Consider the following 27,083-nt stretch of genomic DNA (forward strand, 5'->3'; position numbering starts at 1 on the left):
AATCAGAGGACAGGCAAGCTGGCAAATATACACAGCATGAATGATGCAGAGCTTGCCTGAAGGGTCTGTGGGCAAACATCTGTCTGGTCTCTCCCCATTGTTATTATGACTGCATGTGTGGGTAAGGTGTTATACAAGTTGAAAAGTTTTTGACAGTCCCCAGACTCCAGGAGGGCTGCTTTCTGACTCGTGTGAGGGACTGTCAGGGACAGGAGTCCTATGATAGGCAAGTAGCCTCTGTGTGATGTGCAATACAGATAAGCTCTCTGCTCCATCTCAGGCTATTCTCAATTTCTCTCCACTCCCCTCTCTGGGCTAGTGCACGCCAAAATCGCAATAGCAATCGCTAGCAATTAGTGAGTGTGATTTTGTGAAGCGATTTTCAGAGCTATTTTTTAATGAATTGCTCCAAAAAATGCTACACACTGCATGTAGCATTTTTTGGAGCAATACATAAAAAAAAAAAAACGCTCTGAAAATCGTTTCACAAAATCACACTCACAAATTGCTAGCGATTGCTATTGCGATTTTGGCGTGCACTAGCCCAGAGAGAGGAGGAGTGGAGAGAAATTGAGAATAGCCTGAGATGGAGCAGAGAGCTTATCTGTATTGCACATCACACAGAGGCTACTTGCCTGTAATAGGACTCCTGTCCCTGCCAGTCTCTCACACAAGTCATAAAGTAGCCCTCCTGGATTCTAGGGACTGTCAAAAACTTTAACTTGTATAACACCTTATCCACACATGCAGTCATCATAACAATGGGGAGAGACCAGACAGATGTTTGCACATGGACCCTCCAGGCAAGCTCTGCATCATGCTGTGTATATTTACCAGCTTGCCTGTCCTCTGATTGCACTTTTATCAGCTAGCCTCAAGTTTCACATTGCCTTACAACAAACCCCAATACACCAGACACCAGACCTACCCTAAATCACTGAATGAAAGGTGGCCTGGGGGGATATTGCCCCCCTGCCCCCCTGGCCAGTCCGCCCCTGAACTATACTGGATACCTATACTGGAGGCACCTACCTGGCTAATCTATACGGGGGGCAATTATACTGGGGCACCTATGCCTGGCTACCTATATTGGGGGGACCTATAGCCCACTACCTATACTGAGTGCAACTAGACCTAGCTAACCTATACTGCAGGCACCTATACCTGGCTCCGGCACGGGGGGGGGGGGGGCGCAATTTTTACACTCTCGCACTGGGTGCATTTTAGCCTAGAAACTGCCCTGTGCACAACCATGCCTGCTCCTGTGCTACACCCCATTCCTGCCCCTGTTCTGCACTCCCTCCTTCCCCATGCCTGCCCCATGCCTCCCTGTCACTCAGATCTCAGATCATATAAATTCTGTTGTCTGGAAAACATGGCTACTTATGTATGTAGGGCACACTTGGCTTAGTGTTAGAAAAGAGGACAGGGGGGATAAGAAGAGATATTTTCCAAAATAACTTTTATCAATATTCCTAGCCAAAAAGCACAGGCAACCATAGCACATGTACATGAGAAAGGATGCTGTTTTTAGAGGGGAATGGGGCTCTGACTGGGGGTGGGAGGCGCAATTTCAGTGTTTGCCATAGGCTCTCTTTTACCCAGGTACACCTGTCGCCCCTGTTCATATAGTGCCAACATCTTCCGCAGCACTTTACAGAGTATGTATTAGTCTTCTCACTAACTGTCCCCAATCCCTACCATAGGCATATATCCATCTGAGTCTAGGCTAGGGCCAATTTAGGGGGGAGCCAATTAACTTACCTGTATGCTTTCGGATGTGGGAAGAAACCAGAGTGGATGGGGGAACCCCACAGAAACACAAAGACATACAAACTCTGTGCAGATGGAGTGGCTGAGATTCTAACAATGGACCTAGTGCTGCAAGGCGACAGTGCTATCCACTACATCACCCTGTTGCCTGCTAAGCCACTGTGCTGCACATATGTTCTTCCTAGGCTAACAGCTGCAGGTTTTTTGAGGCTTGTAGTCCCACACTGCTTGGTGGATAACTGTCCAGTGCTGAGGATACATGTAAACCACCACACTCCGTGCCTTGGACATGCTAGGCTATCACAGAATAGGCACAATCCCCTTTTGTTCTGATAGGCAAACCTTTAGAATTAAAAAGTGAGTGTATTTTCTTTGTGACTATACTTGACCATAACACCAGACTTTTTTCCATTATTTTAACTGAGCAAATAGGGTAGATATGGATGTACTTAAATTACTGTACAGTCTGAGCTGGTTTTCTGTAAAGGCTAATAGGCTGTAGCCTAGGGTGGCTTCTACCCAACAAGCACCTAGAATAGGGGGCTGAATACTGGGAAGAACTCATCAAATGGTGAGTAGTGGTGATGACCAGATCATCAGATTTTCAGTTTGCAAACTTCGAATGCGAATTTCCACAAAAGTTTGTGAACAGGCGAATCTGGCGAACTGCCATAGACTTTAATGGGTAGTCGAATTTTAAAACCTATAGGGACTTTTCTGGCAACAAAACTGATGGAAAAGTTAATTCAAGGGGCCTAACACCTAAACCGTGGCATGCCGAAAGGGGGTCCATGGCAAAAGGCTCAGCAACAATTACGTAGTTTAATAGTAGAGTAGTGTTTTAATCTCTAAAGGGCAGAAATCCCAGTACATTCCTAATTTTGTGGAACTAAGTGCTTTAAAACGTCAGGTGTGCATGCACAGCGATAAGGTAATATAGGGTGTTAGGCCTGGTTCACACTGACAGACGAAACGCCGCATTGTACAGATCCCAAAAAGCCACAAAGAGCTTTAGTGATAACGTCAGGTAAGCAAAAGATTGTTTTTACCAGTTGACACCTCTAGGACATAAATGTTAGTCCTCTTGGTGGCAATCTTTGTGTAGTGGTGTGTAGTGGCCGCCGTACATGTGTGCACATTCGTGGGATTGCAGGCGACCATGGTTTTCCAGTCTTTATGGTCAGGCTGAGGTAGTTCATTGACAGTTAGGTGACCAAAAAACACTGATTCTGCATTGAGACCTTATACAGTAGTGTATATATGTATACAGTAGTGGATGCTAGATGCCAGTAGTGGTGGTGAAGGATTATTGGGTCGCTGCACTAGGACCAGCAGACCTGTCTCCAAGAGCTAACTTGTACACTGGACACAGAACAGCAATACAATAGCTAGAAAAACAATGTACCTGCCCTAAGAAGGGCTTAGCTGTTCAGGACAATGTGGTAGCACCAAGAATCTGCACGGTGTGGACACAGAACGCAGGCTTACTTAATGCTCTCCCTGTCAGCAGCACACTCTACCTGATCTGCCTAGCACAGAAACCAAGCACACACTGCAAAATGGTTGCTGTGCTGGCTTTCTGTTAGATGGGGGCGCGGTCCAGGTGAGAGAGATAGCTGATTGGCTGCCATGCGTTTGCTCATTCTGGGGTGATGGGTCAAAATTTGGCTACATTATAATGTATAGGGGGCAAACGCGAACCTCCCTTGTTCACTGCAAAGAGTTCGGGCCATCTCTAATAGTGAGTTGTGACTCAAGGGAGTACATAAAGGACAGGGATTGGAAGGGGAGTGCTGCACATTCAAGGGATGATTATTGTGTATGGAAAGAAGGCTTAGGGAAAGAGGGGCATAAATCTGGACTTTGAGTCTTCTCCCATCTGCGTTTAGCTTTTAAAATTCAACCCAGATTTCTGGCTTTGTAGCCTCCCTTTCTTCAGCTGAAGCTGCACGTGTGAAGCTACATATGTTGAATAGAGTACAACTATCATTTTGCATAGCTTTTTCCAGAAGTCCTCTCTCACATATTGTCACATGTTTTTCACATGGCTGTCATAGCCAATGAGAGATTGGAACAAGCCTGCGAGAGGATAAGCAATGGTGAGTCAAATCTTAAAGCAAACCTGAAGTGAGTTACCTCTACTTAAGTAGAGGGAAGGTTCTGGTTACCATAGAGCCTTCCTGGACCATAGTCCATCCCGGCATTCCTGCACCATGCCCAGTTAAAGTTATTTGTCCTGCTATGTCTTCCGCACTCCTCGAGCGGTCTTCCACACTCCCCAATCCCCAAAGATGAGCACCTTCGTACTGCACATGCACAAGCCTGGATTTAGCAGGTCTAATAACTTCAACCAGGTATGGCACAATAATAACGGGATAGATTAGGAGTAGGAAGGCTCTTTGTTATCCAGATCCTTCCCTCCACTTAGGGAGTACTTATTATGTCGGGGCCACTCAGTTCGGCGCAGGGAGAGCCAAATAACGGCTCTCTCTGCTGCTGCTAAACTCCCAGGTAGCGTTAAATACTATTCACCCACTGAGTTATCGCAACTCGGAAGGAGATGTAATTTGGAGTCTGGCAGCTGCCAGAGCCCCGAATTACCGATACGTGGGGTGCGCAGCATAGCATTGGTGCTATGACATCACCCAGCTTCAGGCACGCCGTTTAGCGCCACGCCAAACTACTTAGGTATGCACCAAACCCGCAGTGAGTTTCCTCACTTCAGGTTGCCAATGAGCTCCAATGAGTAATGAGCTCCAATGTGTAAGAAAACAAGCAAAAATATGAAAGACAAAAGTAGGCAGAGAAGATGTACAAAATATGGAGAGGACTACAAAGGAAGCTGTTGCACTTGTAAGATGTATAGTTTATAGATTTTCTTGATTCATTTTCCAGGTTAGTTTTCTGTCATCTGTAGCTCTCTTGAGTGATCGACAAAAGTTCCCCTCCTTCTTCAGGACAATTGCCAGTGATAAGTTTCAGACTTTGGGTTTAGCAAAACTTGTTCTTCACTTTGGTTGGACCTGGGTTGGTCTACTGGCAACAGATAATGATTATGGTGAAAGTGGAATTCAGCCAATTAGACAAGAAATAATTAAAGCTGGAGGATGTGTGGCCTTCACTGAAGCTATCCGTGTTAGTCTGGCAGATCGCAATGCTCCTCGGATAGTGAAGACCATCAAGGACTCAACTGCAACAGTAATTATTGCTTTTTCCACTAATTCAGATATGGTTCCTATCATGAATGAGATGTTGAAACAGAGGATAAGTGGGAAGATTTTTGTTGCCAATGTTGGATGGTCCAGAAACTCCTTTTTTATCATGAAAAAGTACTTTCCAGTTCTGTCTGGTACTGTTGGATTAGGTAGTAAAAGTCAAGTAGTTCCAGGACTAAGTGATTTCCTTATTAGGGTGGAGCATCCCTCTAATTTTGAACAGAAATGGATGAAATCAGCCTGGGAAAACATTTTTAACTGTAATTTTTTGGCTGCAACGAGCAATTCAAATTCATCACAAGCTCCTCTCAAACTGTGTACAGGAAATGAAAGTTTGAGCAGTGTGAAGGACAGTTCCAGTTTCATTGCCAATTTAAAATTCTCTCACAGAATGTATGCTGCAGTCCATGTTTTAGCCAGGGCTTTGGAAAACATGAGAACTTGTAAGAGAAGCAATGGGCTCTTTTCTTCTGAGACCTGTGCGAGTGTCTGGAATTTCAAGCCATGGCAGGTATCTCCATCTGATTTCACGATGTTACACACTGAAACAAAATAATTGATTGAAGACTATACAGCAGATATGCTCACTGATAACTCCAGCTCAGTTATCTCTCTAAACACAGCTCACCTGGCTCGTATAGGCATTACAGAATAGCTTCCAGCTAGGCCAGACGTGAGCTGAGGCTACGGGATGGAAGCCATAATTAGGGAAAGAGGTTTTGCAGCCGAGGAAGGAGTGGAGGGGGGGGGGGTAGGATCTTAGAGGAGCAGTGAGAAGTTGAGGAAGCTAGGATGTTAATTTAGGCAGCTTGGGGGAGGAGTTCCTCTGCATGTTAAGGAAAGGGAAGTGCCAAAGGAGAGGAAATGGCCAGCTGTGGACAGGCCCCCAGGCAGTATGGAGAAAAACTGTGGAGTGTTCCTCAACCTCCCTCCCTTTATTTTAGCTACCTCAAAGCTTGTTTACAAAAGTTGAGGTTTGAATTGTTGGTTGTTTATTTCCTTGTTTGTTGTTTTGTGTTTGTCATTGCAGCGGGTGGGGGAGCAGATCTGCATGTGATGTTATGGGCAATAATCTGTTGGTTTTTGGGTGGTCTTGCCTCTGCGTAAGTCTGCCCATAAGGTGTCATTGAACTGGCCAGACCATTTTTGTTTGTACTCACAGCCGTGTAATTGTGTTTTTTTTGCTATTTTCATCCCCTTAGACCAACCCCTCATTTAGGTATGTAAGTTGTTTATAAGTTAATTGTGTTGTTTCTTTCTAATTTTGAGACTGCTCACTTGGATTATAAAAGGCCAAAGCGGACTGCTTTGGCCTTTTATAACCCAAGTGAGCAGTCTGAGTATTCTGTTAAGTTAATCATGGTTCAAAAACAGGGTTTGGTGGTATGATGGTGTGGTGGCCCCTGACGGGCGGTCAGCAATACCTTGCATTATAAAGGCGAGTACTCATGCCATACTTTAGTAAACAACGGGTCCGTCAGACCCTCCCGCTGGGCGGACATTCTGCTGACAGTAGCACGTGTGTATAAGCTGTCGGCAGACTGATAAGACTGCATTTTACAGATCTGATCTGGAACCTGTTATCCCTGCCAAGACGTAGATTTCATTCAGCGCACCACATGGATCCACCGCTACAGTCCGATAGTGCCACTCTCCTGCCACTGCAACACACTGGCCCTGCTGTCGCTATGACAGCGGAGCTCTGTGAGCTGGTCAGGACCTGATTTAATTGGCTCCTGATCCTTTTTGCACCAGCAGTCGCTGGTCCATATGGGGACAGAGACTGCTGGTACTGAAGGGAAAGTAAACCTAAGCTGTTGAGAAATAAATGTAGATACTTACCTAAGTAATGGAAAGCCTCTGCATAGTCTTGATGCTTCCCCCCATATCCTCCTTGATGAGACCGGTGGTTTCAGTGCCAGGTCTGAGCCATGTAGCCCCTGCTCTGGCAGCCACCATGGACCGTAATGTTAAATAATACGGCTATAGCAGCACAGTAGGAAATCACTGTAGTCTGTCTGGGTGCTGGCAAAAGCCAGACCGCGAATTACATCCATAGATGAAACGGCTAGGTAATCAGTAGGGGAATATATTTGTTATATTCCCCTGCTTTGCCGTGCACAGGGAGATGCATATCATGGCTTCTCTCCACCTAGCGGAACTCCACCAGAACAATATGTACGCCCTCCTTGAACCCACAGTTGCCTCTCAGGGACCCTCTGAACATATCTGAATAGAGGGTGTTGGATATGTTTTTATAGCCGTGCATGTGTGAGTATTGCCAGACCTGCACCGTAGGCCAATGCCGCTCATTCATAATAGTGCATATGACAGAACATTTAATTGAATTAGAAAAAAAGAATAACATTGCATGCCTGTACTTTTTGCAATAAAAATATTGAAAGTAGCTGAACATCTTCTGCCAGGCTGCATTTTGTAGCTTTTTATTAACCACTTGATGACCCAGCCTTTACCCCCCCCCCCCCCCCTTAAAGGGATACTGTAGGGGGCTCGGGGGAAAATGAGCTGAACTTACCCGGGGCTTCTAATGGTCCCCCGCAGACATCCTGTGTTGGCGCAGCCACTCACCGATGCTCCGGCCCCGCCTCCAGTTCACTTCTGGAATTTCTGACTTTAAAGTCAGAAAACCACTGCGCCTGCACGCCCGTGTCCTCGCTCCCGCTGATGTCACCAGGAGTGTACTGCGCAGACACAGACCATACTGGGCCTGCGCTGTGCGCTCTTGATGACATCAGCGGGATCGAGGACATGTCAATGCAGGCGCAGTGGTTTTCAGACTTTAAGGTCTGAAATTCCAGAAGTGAACCGGAGGCGGGGCCGGAGCATCGCTGAGTGGCTGCGCCAACACAGGATGTCTGCCGGGGACCGTTAGAAGCCCCAGGTAAGTTCAACTCATTTTCCCCTGACCCCCCTACAGTATCCCTTAAAGGACCAGCACTGTTTTTTGTGATCTGTGCTGTGTGGGCTCTGCAGCCCCAGCACAGATCAGGGTGCATGCAGAGCGATCAGATCGCCCCCCTTTTTTCCCCCTATGGGGATGATGTGCAGGTGGGGTCTGATCGCTCCTGCCTGCCTGAGGTTTGCGGGGGGGGGGGCACCCCCAAGCCCCCCTCCACGGCGAAATTCCCCCCTCCCTCTCCTACCTGTCCTCCCTGGTGATCGGGGCTGCACAGAACGCTATCCGTCCTGTGCAGCCTGTGACAGGACGTCCCCTGTCACATGGCGGCGATCCCCGGCCGCTGATTGGCCGGGGATAGCCGATCTGCCTTATGGCGCTGCTGCGCAGCAGCGCCCTTCAATGTAAACAAAGGAGACAAATGTCTCCTGCGTTTACATTTAGTCTGCGAGCCGCGATCAGCTATTCACGGAGACCCGCTCCGTGATCTAACAGGAAACGGCCGCTCGCGTGAGCGGCCTTTCCTGATTAATTAGTCCTCCAGCTACCACTTTGCCGCCGCACGGTATGAGTGTGCGGTCGGCAAGTGGTTAACAAAAGAATTTGAGTTTCTTCTTCAGAACATAGAAAATTACCTCGCCCTACCCAGTCCCCTCCTAATGCTGTAACTCTTTGTGGCCAGCACTGCAATTACAGGTTCTCCCTGCTCAGTATTTAATAGAACATTTGACTTCTATGCATTTTCTGCATGGCTTTTGTATGTTCCCCTTGTTTCTTTGTTTTTTTGGTTTTTTTTGTTTGTTTGTTTTTTGTGGAGGGGAGGTGGAGTTATGCTCATTATTCTTCTAACTCACTGCCATTAACCACTTTACCCCCGCCCGTACGAATTTCTCCATCCCTTTTTCCATCCTTTCACCCCCAGGGATGGAGAAATCCTTACTTTCCGTGCTCCCTCTGCTGCCCGCGCTCCTGCTCGCTGTAGCGCGCACTCCTGCTCGTAAACACGACGCCATCTGCTCGCCTGGAGATCAATGAACGGGAAAATCCATTTCCATTCATTGATCTAAGCCTCGCAATGATCCGCTGCTTCTCGATAAGCAGCGCGATCATGTGAAAAAAAAAACTTTCCCAGCCTCCTAGTACTTCCTCCAAGCGTCCGGAAGGACGCTTGGAGGTCACATTAAACAAAAAATTACTGTTGCCATCTTGTGGCTAAATAGAAAAACTACACCCTAAAGCATTTTTCACATACAAATACATTACTTATACACAAAAAACTCATTACCTCCCACACTCCCCATTTTTTTTTTGTAATTAAAATTTTTTTTTAAAAATGTACAATAAAAAAAAATACATAAATAGTAACCTTAGGGACTGAACATTTTAAATATTTATGTCAGGAGGGTACAACACTGTTACTTTATAAACTATGGGCTTGTAATTAGGGATGGACCCAAAACTGAAAAAAATGCACCTTTATTTCCAAATAAAATATTGGCGCCAAACATTGTGATAGGGACATAATTTAAATGGTTGTATAACCGGGACAAATGAGTAAATGCATTTCATGGGTTTTAATTACAGTAGCATGCATTATTTAAAAACTATAATGGCCGAAAACTGAAAAATAATGAATTTTTTCCCACATTTTTCCTATTTTCCCATTAAAACATATTTAGAATAAAATAATTCTTAGCATATTGTCCCACCTAAAGAAAGCCTAATTGGTGGCGGAAAAAACAAGATATAGTTCATTTAATTGTGATAAGTAATGATAAAGTTATAGACGAATGAATGGAAGGAGCGCTGAAAGGTGAAAATTGCTCTGGTGCTCAAGGGGTAAAACCCCTCAGTGGTGAAGTGGTTAAAGTGGACCCAAACTAAACATTTTTTTAATTCAAAATATTTAGTTGCACCACTCTGACACATACAAAGATAAATAAACACTCCTTCCAGCCTATGAGCATTTCAGTGCATGCTTTTCACTCTTCTCTTTGCATAACTAGGGTTATACAGGTGGCAGCATTAGCAATTCCTCCTTTGCTGGACACCACCTACTCCACCAGTTTGCCGGATTCTGTCCCGGCAATATGAAAGGAAGGGAGGGGTTTCTCCAATAAATGTAAAATATTTTATATTTGTCATCATGCAGCTGAAAAAAGGCTGCTATTTATTATTATAATTTAGAAAATACATTTTATTTCTGAAATCTTGTATTTTTAACCACTTTACTTCCCTTGCTACGCTTATCTACTCCCCACAAAACTTTACTTGAAGCTCAGGGGAGTAGATAGGCGTACTTGTGGTAAACAGTGTGCTGTATGCCCAATAAGCTATCTGATTATGTATATAGGGTATCATTTTAACCGTGACAAGTGAGAGAATAGATTTTGTGTTGTTTGACAACTGAGGGCTAAGTCATGTGATTTTTTTTACCGGAAAACTGAATGAAAAGCAATAAAACTGTTATTTTCATGTACTCTATACCCCTAAATAAATACTTGTAAAAAACCCCAAAAGTGACAGCATTGAAAAGAGAATACATAGTTACCCTAGGGACTTAGCTTTTAAAATGTGTATGCCATGAGAGTGTATTACTGTTAATCATGAAGATAAGGGCTTTTAATTACTGATAGAGTACAATGAGAAAACAAAAAACACAAACCAGAAACTAATATATTATCGCCATACATTGTACTAGGAACATTATTAAACAATGTGTGGGTTTTACCTATGGTAACATTGTTTATTTGAAAACTATAGTGCATGGAAATGGAGAAATAGTGTATTTTTCTTTTTTTTTCTAATTCTCCCTTTAAAATGCACAGATAATAGCATAATTACTAAAAGCAAATATCACCCTCACAAAGCATAATTTGTGGCAAAGAAAAACAAGATGTAGAACAATTACATCTGATGAGTAGCAATAAAGTTATTGGTGAATGAATGGGAGGAGCGCTGAAATGTGAAAATTGCTCTGGTTTTTAAGCAAAAAACCCTGTGGTGCTGAAGTGGTTAATTTGGGTCAACTTTAATAGAAACTAGAGTATTTCAAGACTGGAAATTAGGATTGTGGAGTGGATTTTAGAATGTTCTTTTTTTTTTTTTCAATAGCCACTCTGTGACCACCTAATGCCAATTGGCAGCCACAAAGTGGCTCCCCAGGACCGCCTAATGCCGAATGGAGTCAAATTCTGGGGGCAAAGATTAGCAGGGAACACGCATTTGCGATTGTTCCCGCTACTGGCAGGCCGTTAAAATGAAAAAGACGTTATTTTTATGTACAGCGAAGAGATCCCCTGCAGTGCTGTACGGGGGACAGCCCTGTTACATAGTTACATCGTTATTTTGGTTGAAAAAAGACATACGTCCATCGAGTTCAACCTGTTACTGATCTTTCCCCTTGAGTGGCTCACAAACTGATAGCTCTCAAAGGCTGATGCCGTAGGCTGATCATACCGATTGGCTCGGGGGGGGGGGGGGGGGGGGGGGGCATGTGGTCCACAAGCAGTTAAATAAATGTTGAATAAATATTTGAAGACTGGTGAATGCATTTAGCAAGAAGTATCTCCTTTGTATTACAGCTTCTTCCTTACATCAGGAATTCCAGAGTAACACTGAGCAGTGGGGTAGAAATTTACTTTGATGAAAATGGAGATATTCCAGACGGCTATGATATTGTCAACTGGCAGAGAACCTCAGATGGTTCCTTTGGATATGCTAAAGTTGGAGACTATGACAGCTCCAAATCACCTAGTGCCATGTTCACTATCGACATGCGACTGGTCCAATGGCTTATGGGGGATGCGAAGGTGGGTATTTAGTAGTTATTGAAAACTAACTGCTATATAGAGGCAAACAAAATGAATATTGATTTAAATGGCAATTATCATAAGTAAAAATGATAAGAAAAAAGACAACTATGCAAAATTAGTTTTTTACAGGAGCTGAATAGGTACTTGATAATCCGATCACTTAATTAATCAAGCTGTGAGTCAACCAATCAGCACCTACCAAATCCGATTAGTTACTGTCAAGTTTACATTTTCTGTCTATCTTTTATAAGTAAAGATGCTTAGAGAGACACAGAGATGAGTCAAGTGGCCGTTTTTTGCTTACCCTGGGCTTCCTCCAGCCCCATAAGCTTGGATGTGTCCCTCGCTGTCCTCCTTAGCGCCTCCATTAAGCTGCAATATTCTATAGTATTCAGCCTAGTGAGGTCTGCAGGGGGGGGGGGGTCTTCTGTGCATGCGTGGACCTTCTGCGCAAACGTACAAGACCACGGCTGATATCACTCAGTCACACTGAGCCCGAATGAGCCACGTACCGGGGGATTATTGTGGCTGAACGGAGGATTCAGTGAGGACTGCGGGAAGATGGCAAGGGACGCATCCATGCTTATGGGGCTGGGGAAAGCCCCTGGTAAGTAAAAAAAAGTCCACTTGACTCATCTCTGATTCTCTTTAAAGTGTACCCAATGCTGATGTCATATTGCAAGTGGGACACAGAGGCATGCTCCTTGCTCAATGACATGCCTCTGTATCCCCTATAAGCCACTCTCTGTCCCCCCTTCCCTCTGCTATGCCCCCCCCCCTCCGATATTGCTGACCAGCATCCCAATAGGGGAAGGGCCGCAGGATGCAGGATAGGCACTTCTGCACAATGCCTACTTTACCTTTCACTTCCCCTTCCTGAGCCCTTCCCCGCCTTTCTCTGCCTGTTTGTGTCACAGCACAGCTCCCAGCTCTCTGTGAAAGATACTGCAACAGTGTCACAGCCTTCTTGAAAAAGAAGACAACTTCCCAACCAAAACAACATTTATATTGTGATTTTCTTCTGGCGGACTCAAAGCACCAGAGTTGCAGCCATTAGGACCTGCTCTTTAGACAGTAGCAGTGTTAGGGAGTCTAGCCCAAGGATTCCTTACTGAATAGGTGCTGGCTTACTGAACAGGATTCGAACCCAGCTCCATAGTGTCAGAGGCAGAACCTCAACCATTACACTATACAGCCACTGCTACCACCCAGCAGACGAAACCAAGCAACGTGGGGCGGCAAGGTGGGGATCAGTTATGATCATAATCAGCTAATTACGATTACACAAATGTTTGCGTAAATTTACACAATTACACCTATACATAATTATGATTTGTACATTTAATAGATTTTGCAGTCAACCATAATTTTTACGTAAAATTTGCGTAGTTTTTGCGTAATTTCATGCCGATTTTAGCCGTGAATAGCAAAGCTCCCATGCATGCTATTGACACCAAGATTGCACCACATGTTAAATGGATACTGTAGGGGGTCGGGGGAAAATGAGTTGAACTTACCCGGGGCTTCTAACGGTCCCCCGCAGACATCCTGTGTTGGCGCAGCCACTCACCGATGCTCCGGCCCCGCCTCCGTTTCACTTCTGGAATTTCAGACTTTAAAGTCTGAAAACCCCTGCGCCTGCGTTGCCGTGTCCTTGATCCCGCTGATGTCATCAAGAGCGCACAGCGCAGGCCCAGTATGGTCTGTGTCTGCGCAGTACACTCCTGGTGACATCAGCGGGAGCGAGGACACGGGCGTGCAGGCGCAGTGGTTTTCTGACTTTAAAGTCAGAAATTCCAGAAGTGAACTGGAGGCGGGGCCGGAGCATCGGTGAGTGGCTGCGCAGGATGTCTGCGGGGGACCATTAGAAGCCCAGGGTAAGGGTAAGTTCAGCTCATTTTCCCCCGACCCCCCCTACAGTATCCCTTTAAGGAGAATAGTGGGTACAAGTAAAAAAAAATAATTTTTGAAAAAGACCTTGTAGTTTTTGAGAAAATTGATTTTAAAATTGTAAAGAAAAAATAGTTTTTAAAATCAGAAAAAAAATTATTTTCATTTTTCAAATCGATTTTCTCAAAAACTACAAGGTATTTTTGAAAAATAGTTTTTTTTTTAATTTGTACCCACTATTCTCCTTAACATATGTAGCAATTTTGCTGTCAATTATGTAGCTCCTTAACATTTGTTAGCAATAGCATGCATGGGGTCTTTGCTATTAACCACTAAAGTCAGCACAAAATTATGCGAAATGACACTAAATTATAAAATATTACTATTACATATGAAATTAATTACAATTTTCTCAGAAATTTCAATCACATACAATGCATAATTGCAAATTTCGATGTGAAATTTTGACCCACCACTGATGGGAGAAACCTTGGTTCTAGGAGTATGCTATTATGTAATTATTATTATTATTATTTTAATTATTATTGCTATTGTTATTATTATCTTTTTGCCTTGGGTCCTCTTTTATAATTAAAATTAAAACAAGAACTTACCAAAATAGTAAGTACCTAATTAAATGTGAGCCATGTTCCCTTTACTTAATAAGCATACCTGTCCCCGCTGGAGGCCAGGTCCCATTCGCGGGTACTGAATAAGTTAATATGAGTCTGGTGTGATAATTGGAATTAACACTACGGATACTGAAGCCCTTCCTTTCCTTCTTTTCCAATTATCCGAAAATAGCAGTTGATGAAGTACATTATTATATTGCCGGTTATATGACATGATTGTTTCACTTTGCAGCATGTTAATTAATTTCCTTTGCTGTTGTATCTGTACTTACTGTAACTGTCAAGTTATGTTGCAAGTTGTACACCCTTTTTCCTTTTCATAAAAAATTCAATAAAAGTGATTGAAACAAAAATTAAAACAAAGATTACATTTGTACTTCACATATTTAAAGATATCTTGACATAGACCCCAAAAATACAGGTCAACCTTACCTTAAATGACCATGGTGTCAAATTTGAAATGGACCTACACTTAAATTAACTTAAATGTACTTAAAGCACAACTGAAGTGAGAGGGATATGGTGGCTGCCATATTTACTTCCTTTTAAACAATCCCAGTAGCCTGGCATTCCTGCTGATCTTCGTATGCATCAGTAGCATCTGAATCATGAAAAGAAATATGGCAGCCTTCATATCCCTCTCACTTCAGGTGTCCTTTAAATTTGCATATATGTGAAGATCAGTGGTGCTCATCCGGGTTCCGGATATCCGAACTACTCAGATAATCCGAACTTTTTCCACTATCCGAACTCTGAATAGCAATTAGAATATTTTTTAAAATCCGAATAGCACTATCCGACAAACTCAAAAATCCAGGAGGATAGTTAGTTCAGATATCCAAGCAGAAGCTAAAATCACCTTCAATGGCAAAAATCCATTTCGATGGCAGTCAAGCCGAGAGAGAGAGAGAGAGAGAGAGAGATCTCCGAAAGGGATTTTGACCATTTGAAGAGACTTTTGGAAGCATTTTAAGCCATTTTCAGGTCACCTCCGGTTTTCTATCCAGATATCCAAATCCGGACGGATATTGGGTTCAGATATCCGAGTTTATTCGGATAACAAAAAGATCGGATTCAGATATCCGTTTCGGATCCGGATATCTGGGTATCTGGATCTGGATCAATTTGGATTTTGAAAAGGGGTATCTGAGCACCCCAGGTGAAGATGACTTTAATTTAATATAAAATCACAATATTATTTTCATAGAAATAATATTTTTAATAGTAAAATGCACCTCTGGAGCTTCCATCAGGCACTTTGCATAGTCAAAAAAATCTCAATCTGTGCCATTATGGAAGAGTAATGTCTTCTTTAAGAGGAAACCAAAATATTAGGTAAAATGTCTGTGAAGGATAGATGCAACATAATTACTTATAAGATGATTGCAGCAATCAATTAAAAACTTAAATAATAGTAAAAATAATATGCTGTTTATACAGTATCACTACATTTATATTTTTAATTGTCAAAAAATGTAATAGCATTGCCATCTAGCAATCATTACCAGGTTAAACAGTTTGTCCATAAATTTGTTTATTGTCAAAAGTATACATTGAGACAACCAAAGTATTACAAAGTATCACAAAAATTGCAGGGATATGTCAAAATAGTAAACAACAATCCTCTATTACAGGATAAAATTATTGGTAAGTTATTATTATTATTATTATTTATTGTTTTTATAAAGCGCCAACATATTACGAAGCGCTGAACATTAGTTTAGGTTACAGACAATATTCGGGGGTGACATACAGCAATATGACAATACAGGAATACAAGAAAACCAGATCACACAGCACAGTATGAGTACCAGGCAATGCTTAGTCAGTCACTGGAGGGGAGCATGGAGATTAGGCAAGTTAGGTTCACTCAAATGCATAGCATGAGTGCACAGTAATGGAGGTGCATGATCAGGTAGGACACAAAAGGAGGAGGACCCTGCCCAAAGGCTTACAATCTGGAGGGAGAGGTTGGGACACGAGAGGTAGGGGACCATAGTTCAGCTGTGGGTTTAGAGCAATTGTGAGGGGTGGTAGGCCAGAGTTAAAAGGTGAGTTTTGAGGGCCTTCTTGAAGGTGTTGAAGGAGGGGGCTGCCCTAATGGGTGGAGGTAGGGCGTTCCATAGTGTTGGAGCGGCTCTTAAGAAATCCTGGAGGCGTGCATGGGACTGGGTGATTCGGGGGATGTTCAGGCGAAGTTCATTGGAGGAGCGGAGTGAGCGGCTTGGTGTGTATCTCTGAGTAAGATCAGAAATGTAGGTTGGACAGGTTTTGTGGATGGATTTGTAGGTCATACACAATATCTTGAATCTGATTCTGGACTGGATAGGAAGCCAGTGGAGGGATTCACGGAGGGGAGCCGCCCTGGTGGAGCGATGTGAGGAGTGGATCATTCTGGCTGCCGCATTCATGATGGACTGCAGTGGGGCTATTCGGGTCATAGGGAGACCAGACAGAATGGCATTGCAGTAGTCGAGGCGGGAAATTATGAGGGCATGAATGAGGAGTTTGGCGGTGGCAGAGGTCAGGAAAGGGCGAATCTTACAGATGTTACGAAGGTGGAAGTTGCAGGACTTTGTGAGGTTTTGGATATGGGGAGTGAAGGAGAGTGTGGAGTCCAGGGTGACACCCAGAAAGCGGGCTTCAGAGGTAGGGCGAATGGTAGTTTGGTTAACAGTGACCTGCACATCTGGGAGGTCCAGGGATGACCGGGGTGGGAAGATCATAGATTCCGTTTTGTCTAGATTTAGTTTCAGGAACCTAGCGGACATCCAGGAGGAGATGGCAGATAGGCAGGAGGAGACCTTGTCCATGGTAGTGGTGGATATGTCAGGGGTGTGGAGGTAGATTTGGGTGTCATCTGCATACATATGATAGTTAAAACCCACAGAGGAGATAACCTTGCCAATGGAGGATGTGTATAGGGAGAACAGTAGGGGGCCAATGACCGAGCCTTGGGGCACTCCCACTGAGAGGTGGTTGGGGGTGGACGAGGACTTATTAAAAGAGGTCGTAAAGGAGCGGTTGGAGAGGTAGGATGTAAGCCAGGTCAGGGCAATATCGTGAATGCCCATAGACTAGAGGGACTGGAGGAGTAGGGGATGATCTACTGTATCAAAAGCTGCTGAAAGGTCAAGGAGGAGGAGAATTGAGTATTTACCTTCAGCTTTAGCTAAGGCAAGGTCATTGACCACTTTGGTGAGAGCCATTTTGGTTGAGTGGGCAGGCCGAAATCCAGATTGTAGTGGGTCTATGTAAGAAGGCGGGGAAGAGCCGCCGCCAAGAGCCAGCGGTCGGCGGCTCTTCCCGCATTCAGTAGCCGCACACACGGGGAGGCAGCCGCCTCCTCCCAGCACGAGGCGGCTGTCCCCGTGGAGAGGCGGGCGAGAGGCACTGAAGCCGCCGCGTTGGACGCGGCGGCTGGTACACAGGTCCCCGCTGCGGAGACACCGCAGAGCGGGGCTGCTGGGACTCATAGTCCCTCAGTGTTCAGAGTGACGCGCGCGCGCGCACTCAGGGGAAATTTATGACAGTACTAAGGGAGTCAGCTGACCAGGCTGGTCAGCTGACCCGAACTCTGCTTCCCATTGGTCCAGCACTTGGGAGGTGCTGGAGAGGCAGGTGTGTATATATACTGCCGGGTCTTCACTTGCTCTTTGTCTGGCGTTGCGTTCACATACGTGGGAGCACCCAGATCCGTTAGTCAGATCCGTTAGTGTGCCGGGACCAGCTGGAGCTGTAATCCTACACTAAGTTAGATTCTGTTGATAGCTTAAAGTACTAGTTTGATTGTGATTATTTGTTATGACTCTTGCCTGCCTTGACTATCCTCCTGAACTCTGACCTTGTACCTCGTTATATCTGATACTCTGTTGCCGACCCCGGCTCGCTCCTCGACTCTGCTTCTGCCTCCTGATTTTGTACCCCGATATCTCTGATACCTCGTTACTGAACCCTGCCTGTACCTTGACTCCGCCTTTGCCTACTGATTTTGTACCCCGATATCTCTGATACCTCGTTACTGAACCCTGCCTGTACCTTGACTCCGCCTTTGCCTACTGATTTTGTACTTTATCTGTCCGTGTGTATACGACCTGGCTTGTCCGACCTCGAGAACCGTCCTCACGATTGGAGGCGGTTCCCCGTCCTGTTAGTGACACTCCCGCCTGAGTGCCACTTTCGGACTTTCCTTCCCACTGTCAGTCTGACTCCTCCCGTCTTGGAGAGCTCAGACCTGCGGGAGGAATCTGTGCAGTTCTCCTTGCTGCACTGAGGCTTGTCCTCTGTATTACTGTTGCACCAATCACAACACTCTACCCTGGTGACCAGAGGTTAGCTAGTATATTGGATTATCGGTGATACTGCAGATCACATATAATCTGGTATACGTCTGTATTTCCTGTGATACTGCAGATCACCGGTAATCAGACCTCTCTGTGCTTCACCGAGCGTTACAGAACGCCAGACCATAAAACAGATGGAACGCGCTGATCCTCTGACTGTGCTTGCCACTTCGGTGGATAGCATTCATCAAGCACTAGGCCAGCACAAAGCCTTAATTGATGCCTTATCAGGCTCTGTGAAAACCCTCCAGACATCAGTCGATTCAGTGCGATCCCCTCCTAGTGATGACATACGTATGCCTGTACCAGATAAGTTTTCCGGCCACAAGTCTGACTTCCGGAATTTCAGGAATAGAGTGTTGTCATATTTCGAGTTAAGACCCCGATCCTCGGGGACTGAGGCCCAACGGGTCATTTTTATTAAAACTTTATTGACTGGAGACTCCCAGTCTTGGGCCTACAATTTGCCTTCCACCGATATTGCCCTGACCTCGGTGGAGGAGTTCTTTAAAGCCATGGCCATAATCTACGACGACCCTGACCTTGCTGCGCCTGCGACCTCAGAGCGGAAGCTCAAACTTTTGCGGCAAGGCAGAGGTTCGGTCGAGGATTATGCGGCGGAGTTCCGTAGATGGTCCGTCACCTCTAGATTTGGTAATTTTGCCCTCATGGACTACTTCTTGTCTGGGTTGTCGGAGGAGGTCTCCGACCTAATGTTAACCGTGCCCGAGCCCAAGACAATTGACGAGGCGATATCATCGGCCATTCGCGTAGATCGCAGGCTACGCCATCAGAGACAGGCTAGGAGTAGTCACCGGGTCAGGGTGACGTCGTACGCAGTACCGGCTGCTGCATCTTCAGTAACAGCATCTCCGTCCGTCTCGCCTTCTCCGGCCTTGCCTCCACTAGAGCCAATGCAAATTGGTCGATCAAAACTGACCCAGGTGGAGCGGAGGCGGAGAATGACGGAACAACTGTGCCTATACTGTGCAGAGGCAGGGCATAGGGTACGAAACTGCCCTAACAGGTCGGGAAACGGGTCTGCCTAGGAGTAGTGGGGGGTGACACCCTAGGCACACATTCCTCACCCCTTAAAGAAAGAAAATTAATTCTCCCTTGTACTGTTACATGGGAGGATAAGTCCCTAGCCGCTGAAGCTTTTCTTGACTCCGGCTCAGCGGCTAATTTTATGAATTTTGAGTTTGCTCAGGAGTTGGGTCTACCACTCACTCCCGTGACACCCCCCATTCAGGTCACGGCAGTACATGATTCCCCTTTGCAACGGAATCGTCCCCTGTCACAGACTCCGCTTGTGAAGCTCACCATTGGGGTATTGCACGGGGAACAGTTGCAATTTTTTGTTTTGCATATGTCAACCTCCACTATTATCCTAGGCATGCCTTGGTTGCAGGTTCATTCTCCGCAAATTGACTGGGCCACAGGGCAGTTGACAGCATGGTCACCTCATTGTTTTCAGCAGTGTTTGGGGAGGCTGACATTAGGTCAGACCAAGGTGCAGGTGGAAGGCGTACCGGAACAGTACTCAGATTATGCCGATGTCTTTTGCCCCAAGGCTGCAGATAGATTGCCCCCACATCGCCCGTTTGATTGTCCCATTGACCTCCGTTCAGGTTGTATGCCTCCTCGAGGCCATTTATATAATTTATCTGGCCCCGAAAAACTAGCCATGCAAGAGTATATCCGTGAGAACTTGGCCAAAGGCTTCATTCAGCCGTCCCGGTCACCCGCTGGGGCAGGCTTCTTTTTTGTTAAGAAAAAAGATGGGGGGTTACGGCCTTGCATCGATTACCGTGGCCTCAATAAAATCACAGTGAAGAATCGCTACCCGCTGCCACTCATAGACGATTTGTTCACACAGGTCACAGAGGCTAGGATATTTTCAAAACTGGATTTACGGGGGGCATACAATTTGGTGCGTATAAGAAGGGGCGACGAATGGAAGACGGCCTTCAATACCCCTGATGGGCATTACGAGTACAGGGTGATGCCCTTCGGGTTATGTAATGCCCCGGCCGTCTTCCAGGAACTAATCAATGAGGTTTTTCGAGAGGTGTTAGGGAAGTTCGTTCTGGTCTATTTGGACGACATTCTCATTTTCTCTAACAACCTCTCGGAACACAGAACCCATGTCAGGATTGTATTAGACAAACTGAGGCAGAATTTGTTATACGCCAAACTCGAGAAATGTATTTTTGAGGTCACGTCGGTTGCCTTTCTGGGGTATATAATCTCCACCTCAGGTCTGTCTATGGACCCTGCCAAAGTCTCCGCGGTCCTGGAGTGGCCGCAGCCGGTGGGGTTAAAATCGCTACAACGGTTCTTGGGGTTTGCGAACTATTATAGAAGGTTTATAAAGGGGTACTCCACGGTGGTCGCCCCTCTCACTAGCCTTACTAAAAAAGGGGCAAACACCACTCATTGGCCTCCTGAGGCCTTACAGGCATTTTCCAAGTTAAAAGGGTTGTTCTGCTCAGCACCTATACTCAGACATGTGGACACTTCCTTTCCGTTTATTGTTGAGGTAGACGCCTCGGAGGTCGGGGTGGGAGCTGTGCTGTCCCAGCGTTCCGGTCTCCAGGGTAGATTACACCCATGTGCCTATTTTTCCCGGAGATTCTCTCCAGCAGAAAGAAACTACGATATAGGCAATAGGGAGCTCCTAGCCATCAAATTGGCCTTCGAGGAGTGGCGTCATTGGCTAGAGGGAGCTGAGCACACCATCACGGTTTATACCGACCACAAGAACCTGGAATACATCGAGGGGGCTAAAAGGTTAAGCCCAAGGCAGGCTCGATGGTCGCTATTTTTCTCGAGGTTTTAATTTTTGATCACATATACGCCAGGTAGTAAGAATACCAAGGCAGACGCACTCTCTAGGTGTTTCGAACCGGAGACAGCACAGCCCGCTGTCCCCGAGACCATTGTCCCACGAAGAGTGGTGTTGGACGCTACCGAGACTTGGGTGGACTGGAAAGAGACGTTGAGTCCCTTCCAGCAGGATATCCCGGAAGGAAAACCTGATGGGGTGTTATTCGTCCCGTTACCGTTCCGTCTCCAGATCTTGGAGATGGTCCACTCTCACAAAAATGCGGGACATCCTGGAGCGTCTAGAACGCATGATCTCGTGGCCAGATGTGCATGGTGGCCTTCGTTAGCCGCTGATTGCAAGGAGTTTGTTAGGGAATGTACAGTGTGCGCAAAAAGCAAGCCCTCCCGCCTGGCATCTGTAGGTACATTGCAGCCTTTGCCCACCCCGAGTGAGCCATGGACCCACCTGTCCATGGATTTCGTGGGAGAGCTTCCGAGATCTGAGGGCATGTCAGTCATCTGGGTGGTGGTCGACCGTTTTAGTAAAATGGCCCACTTCGTGCCCCTGAAAGGACTCCCCTCGGCCCAAGAACTGGCCGATTTGTTTGTCAACCATGTCTTTAGACTACATGGCATTCCAGAAGACATTGTATCCGATCGGGGAGTCCAGTTTGTTTCGAAATTTTGGAGGGCATTTTGTCACCAGATGGGCATGAAATTGTCATTTTCTTCGGGTTACCACCCACAGACAAATGGCCAGACGGAGAGGGTCAACCAATCATTGGAGCAGTTTTTGAGATGTTACGTTGCCGAGGCGCAGAATGATTGGGTCAAATATTTACCTTATGCAGAATTTGCCCACAACAACCTAAAGAGCTCTTCCTCAGGGTTCTGTCCATTTCAGATTGTGACAGGGAAACTGCCGAAATTCTCTCCACTGCCAGTTGCGTCCACTCCGTTCCCAGCCTTGGAGGCTTGGCAAAGGTCATTTAAAGACATGTGGTGGACCATCAAGAATAATCTCATAAAAGCATTTCAGAGTCAGAAGGGTCAGGCTGACAAGAGACGCTCCTTGGAATGGAGATTCCAACCAGGAGATTTGGTTTGAGTGTCTACCCATCACCTGTCACTAAAGCAGCCTTCTGACAAACTTGGTCCCAGGTTCGTGGGTCCATTCCCAGTGACTAGGAAGATCAACGATGTCACATATACCGTTGATCTTCCCACCAGCATGCGGGGAGTGAGATCTTTCCACGTGTCACTTCTCAAACCCGCAGTCCAGATGGGTCCCACTCCTCCTCCTCCTGTTTTGGTCGATGCCCAACCCGAGTATGAGGTAGAGAAAATCATAGATTCACGTACTGTACAGAATTCAGTGCAGTATCTCGTACATTGGAAGGGATACGGCATTGAGGAGAGGCAATGGGTACCTGGGAACCGCATGCATGCGGACGAGTTAGTGAGGGAGTTTCATACTGTGCATCCAGAGAAGCCTGGAGGGAGTTGTCCGGAGTCCACTCCTCGGAGGGGGGGTACTGTAAGAAGGCGGGGAAGAGCCGCCGCCAAGAGCCAGCGGTCGGCGGCTCTTCCCGCATTCAGTAGCCGCACACACGGGGAGGCAGCCGCCTCCTCCCAGCGCGAGGCGGCTGTCCCCGTGGAGAGGCGGGCGAGAGGCACTGAAGCCGCCGCGTTGGACGCGGCGGCTGGTACACAGGTCCCCGCTGCGGAGACACCGCAGAGCGGGGCTGCTGGGACTCATAGTCCCTCAGTGTTCAGAGTGACGCGCGCGCGCGCACTCAGGGGAAATTTATGACAGTACTAAGGGAGTCAGCTGACCAGGCTGGTCAGCTGACCCGAACTCTGCTTCCCATTGGTCCAGCACTTGGGAGGTGCTGGAGAGGCAGGTGTGTATATATACTGCCGGGTCTTCACTTGCTCTTTGTCTGGCGTTGCGTTCACATACGTGGGAGCACCCAGATCCGTTAGTCAGATCCGTTAGTGTGCCGGGACCAGCTGGAGCTGTAATCCTACACTAAGTTAGATTCTGTTGATAGCTTAAAGTACTAGTTTGATTGTGATTATTTGTTATGACTCTTGCCTGCCTTGACTATCCTCCTGAACTCTGACCTTGTACCTCGTTATATCTGATACTCTGTTGCCGACCCCGGCTCGCTCCTCGACTCTGCTTCTGCCTCCTGATTTTGTACCCCGATATCTCTGATACCTCGTTACTGAACCCTGCCTGTACCTTGACTCCGCCTTTGCCTACTGATTTTGTACCCCGATATCTCTGATACCTCGTTACTGAACCCTGCCTGTACCTTGACTCCGCCTTTGCCTACTGATTTTGTACTTTATCTGTCCGTGTGTATACGACCTGGCTTGTCCGACCTCGAGAACCGTCCTCACGATTGGAGGCGGTTCCCCGTCCTGTTAGTGACACTCCCGCCTGAGTGCCACTTTCGGACTTTCCTTCCCACTGTCAGTCTGACTCCTCCCGTCTTGGAGAGCTCAGACCTGCGGGAGGAATCTGTGCAGTTCTCCTTGCTGCACTGAGGCTTGTCCTCTGTATTACTGTTGCACCAATCACAACACTCTACCCTGGTGACCAGAGGTTAGCTAGTATATTGGATTATCGGTGATACTGCAGATCACATATAATCTGGTATACGTCTGTATTTCCTGTGATACTGCAGATCACCGGTAATCAGACCTCTCTGTGCTTCACCGAGCGTTACAGTCTAGTAGTGAGTTGGCATTGAGTTACTGGGTCAGGCGTTTGTGAACCAGACGCTCAAGGAGCTTTGAGGCAAAGGGGAGGAGGGAGATCGGGCGGTAGTTGGAGGGTAGCGATGGGTCAAGGGAGGGTTAAGTTAAAGGAGATAGGACAAAAACATGAATAAACCTGATGAAAAAAAAAAGAAATAAAAGCAAAAAAAGAAGAAGAAAAAAAAAAACAATAGAAATCAAAGAAAAAAACTTGTTCCATAACATCCAATTTATGTTATACATAAAATAGCAGTCAAAGTAATAGCATGATATAAATGTTATTTGTCTTGTCTTGTCTTGTCAATTACCAGAAACCTATACAGTTTGTGTAAAGCACTTCACAAAGTTAAAAGTTACTGATAGGATAAAGGGGCATTCACCCTCGTCCTTATAAGAACCCTTGTACATGTGGGAATAGAATGGGTCATCACACCAGTAAGATTTGCCAAATATATCCAAAGTTTAATAGGAAAGGCACTGCTTTAATTCACACCAGAGATAATGTTCAACCAATCAGTTAGAGAATGAGTTAAAATCAGCGAACCAATGAAAACAGACAAAAAAATGACATAATCAATTTCAGAAATGACTAGTGAGAGTTAAATAAAGTAACACCCCATAGCATGATGCCAAGCCAGAAGTTGCAGGTCAAGGTACTCCTCATTGATGTATGTTGAGAACAATGATTTCATGCCATTGTTCTAAATGATTCAAGATATCTAGAATCTATGAATCCTTCTAATACTGTATATTACCGTAAATGGGAACGTTTGGATGTATGGATGTTTGGATGTTTGTTACTCGATCACGCAAAAACGGCTGAACGGATTTGAATGAAATTTGGCACACACATAGTACATTACCTGGAATAAAGTATAGGATACTTTTTATCCCCATAACCAAAAAGTGGGCGGAGACAAATACAAATTTCACTGGGAAAATGTAAACTGCAGCCATTCTTACACTGTTAATGGTAGGGCTCTCAAACTTTGCACAGTTGCCATTGGGTGACTGGGTTTAACCACTTCACCACTGAGGGGTTTTACCCCTTGAACACAAGAGCAATTTTTACCTTTCAGCGCTCCTTCCATTCATTCGTCTATAACTTTATTATTACTTATCACAATGAAATAAACTATATTTTGTTTTGTTTTTTTGCCACCAATTAGGCTTTCTTTAGGTGGGACATTATGCCAAGAATTATTTTATTCTAAACTAGCTGGACGCCCGGCATTGCCCGGGTATGTATTTGGCTAGTGTCAGCTCTGCCCACTTTTCCTAACCCTAACACACAATTACTTAATGACCAAGTATGTGAGCTTTGCGGTCTTTGGCATCAATAATTTGCAATAAAATAAAATTAATCTGATTGGATGTGGCTCCACCCCTTTTCTGAATTTGAACCCCAATCACCCAATGGCCAACTGTACCAGGTACAGGTGATTAACAGTGCAAGAATGGCAGCAATTAAATATTCCACTTAAAAATCAATAGGTGGATTTTGAATGGCTTTTATAGACTCCACCCACTTTTCTGAATATTAATCCCAGTCACCCAGTGACCAACTGTGCAAAGTTTGAGAACCCTACCATTAACAGTGTAAGAATGGCTGCAGTTTACATTTGAGCAATTAAATTTGTATTTTTCTCCACCCACTGATTTCCTGACATTGTTCGGGTATGTATTTGGCTGGTGTTGGCTCTGCCTACTTTTTCTAACCCTAACACACAATTACTCAATGACCAAGTTTTTGCACTTTGCGGTCTTTGGCATCAATAATTTGCATTGAGATTAAACAAATCTGATTGGCTGTTTGTGGCTCCACCCCTTTGTCTGAATTTGAACCCCAGTCATCCTATGACCAACTGTACCAGGTTTGAGGCTTGTGCCATTAACAGTGCAAGGATGACAGCAATGTAAATATTCCCCTTGAAAATCAATAGGTTTAATTTTGATTGGCTTTTATAGACTCCACCCACCTTTCTAAATATTAATCCCAGTCACCCAGCGACCAACTGTGCAAAGTTTGAGAACCCTACCATTAACAGTGTAAGAATGGCTGCAGTTTACATTTTTCAGTGAAATTTGTATTTGTCTCCGCCCCCTTTTTGGTTATGGGAATAAAAGTATCCTGTACTTTATTCCAGGTAATGTACTATGTGTGTGCCAAATTTCATTCAAATCCGTTCAGCCATTTTTGCGTGATCGAGTAACAAACATCCAAACATCCAAACATCCGAACTTTCCCATTTATTATATTAGTAGGATGTGTTTTAATGGGAAAAGAGGAAAAAATGTGGGAAAAATTATAATTTTTCATTTTTCGGCCATTATAGTTTTTAAATAATGCATGCTACTGTAATTAAAACCCATGAAATGTATTTGCCCATTTGTCCCGGTTATAAAACCATTTAAATTATGTCCCTATAACAATGTTTGGCGCCAATATTTTATTTGAAAATAAAGGTGCATTTTTTTCAGTTTTGCATCCATCCCTAATTACAAGCCCGTAGTTTATAAAAAAAAACCTGTGTTATACCCTCTTGACATAAATATTTAAAAAGTTAATTCCCTAAGGTAACTATTTATGTTTTTTATTTATTGTATTTTTTTTTTAAACTACAAAAAAAAAAAAAAAACGGGGAGTGTGGGAGGTAATGCGTTAATTTATTGTATAAAACTAATGTATTTGTATATGCAAAATGCTTTAGGGTGTAGTTTACTATTTGTGAGTTTGTTTACATGCGACCTGTAAGCGTCCGGAAGGACGCTTACAGGAAGCACTACGAGGCTGGGCAAATCACAATATTCTCGCTGTTTCTCAAAGAAGCAGCAGATCATTGCGGGGGCTTAGATCAACAAACGGGAATGGATTTTCCTGTTCATTGATCTCCGGGCGA

At 45.2% G+C, this 27,083-nt stretch overlaps 1 protein-coding gene across 1 annotated transcript in view; it reads left to right on the forward strand.

The window, feature by feature from the left end:
- Nucleotides 1–27,083, forward strand: part of LOC137562045 (extracellular calcium-sensing receptor-like) — a 70,151-nt gene that overhangs the window by 36,677 nt on the left and 6,391 nt on the right. The window contains exons 3-4 of the mRNA XM_068273386.1: nucleotides 4,669–5,151; nucleotides 11,490–11,717. Of these exons, the coding sequence (XP_068129487.1) occupies nucleotides 4,669–5,151; nucleotides 11,490–11,717 (711 nt within the window). The remainder of the gene's footprint in view (nucleotides 1–4,668; nucleotides 5,152–11,489; nucleotides 11,718–27,083) is intronic.

The sequence above is a fragment of the Hyperolius riggenbachi genome, chromosome 3 (genome assembly GCF_040937935.1).
Source record: "Hyperolius riggenbachi isolate aHypRig1 chromosome 3, aHypRig1.pri, whole genome shotgun sequence".
Taxonomy (NCBI): Eukaryota; Metazoa; Chordata; class Amphibia; order Anura; family Hyperoliidae; genus Hyperolius; species Hyperolius riggenbachi.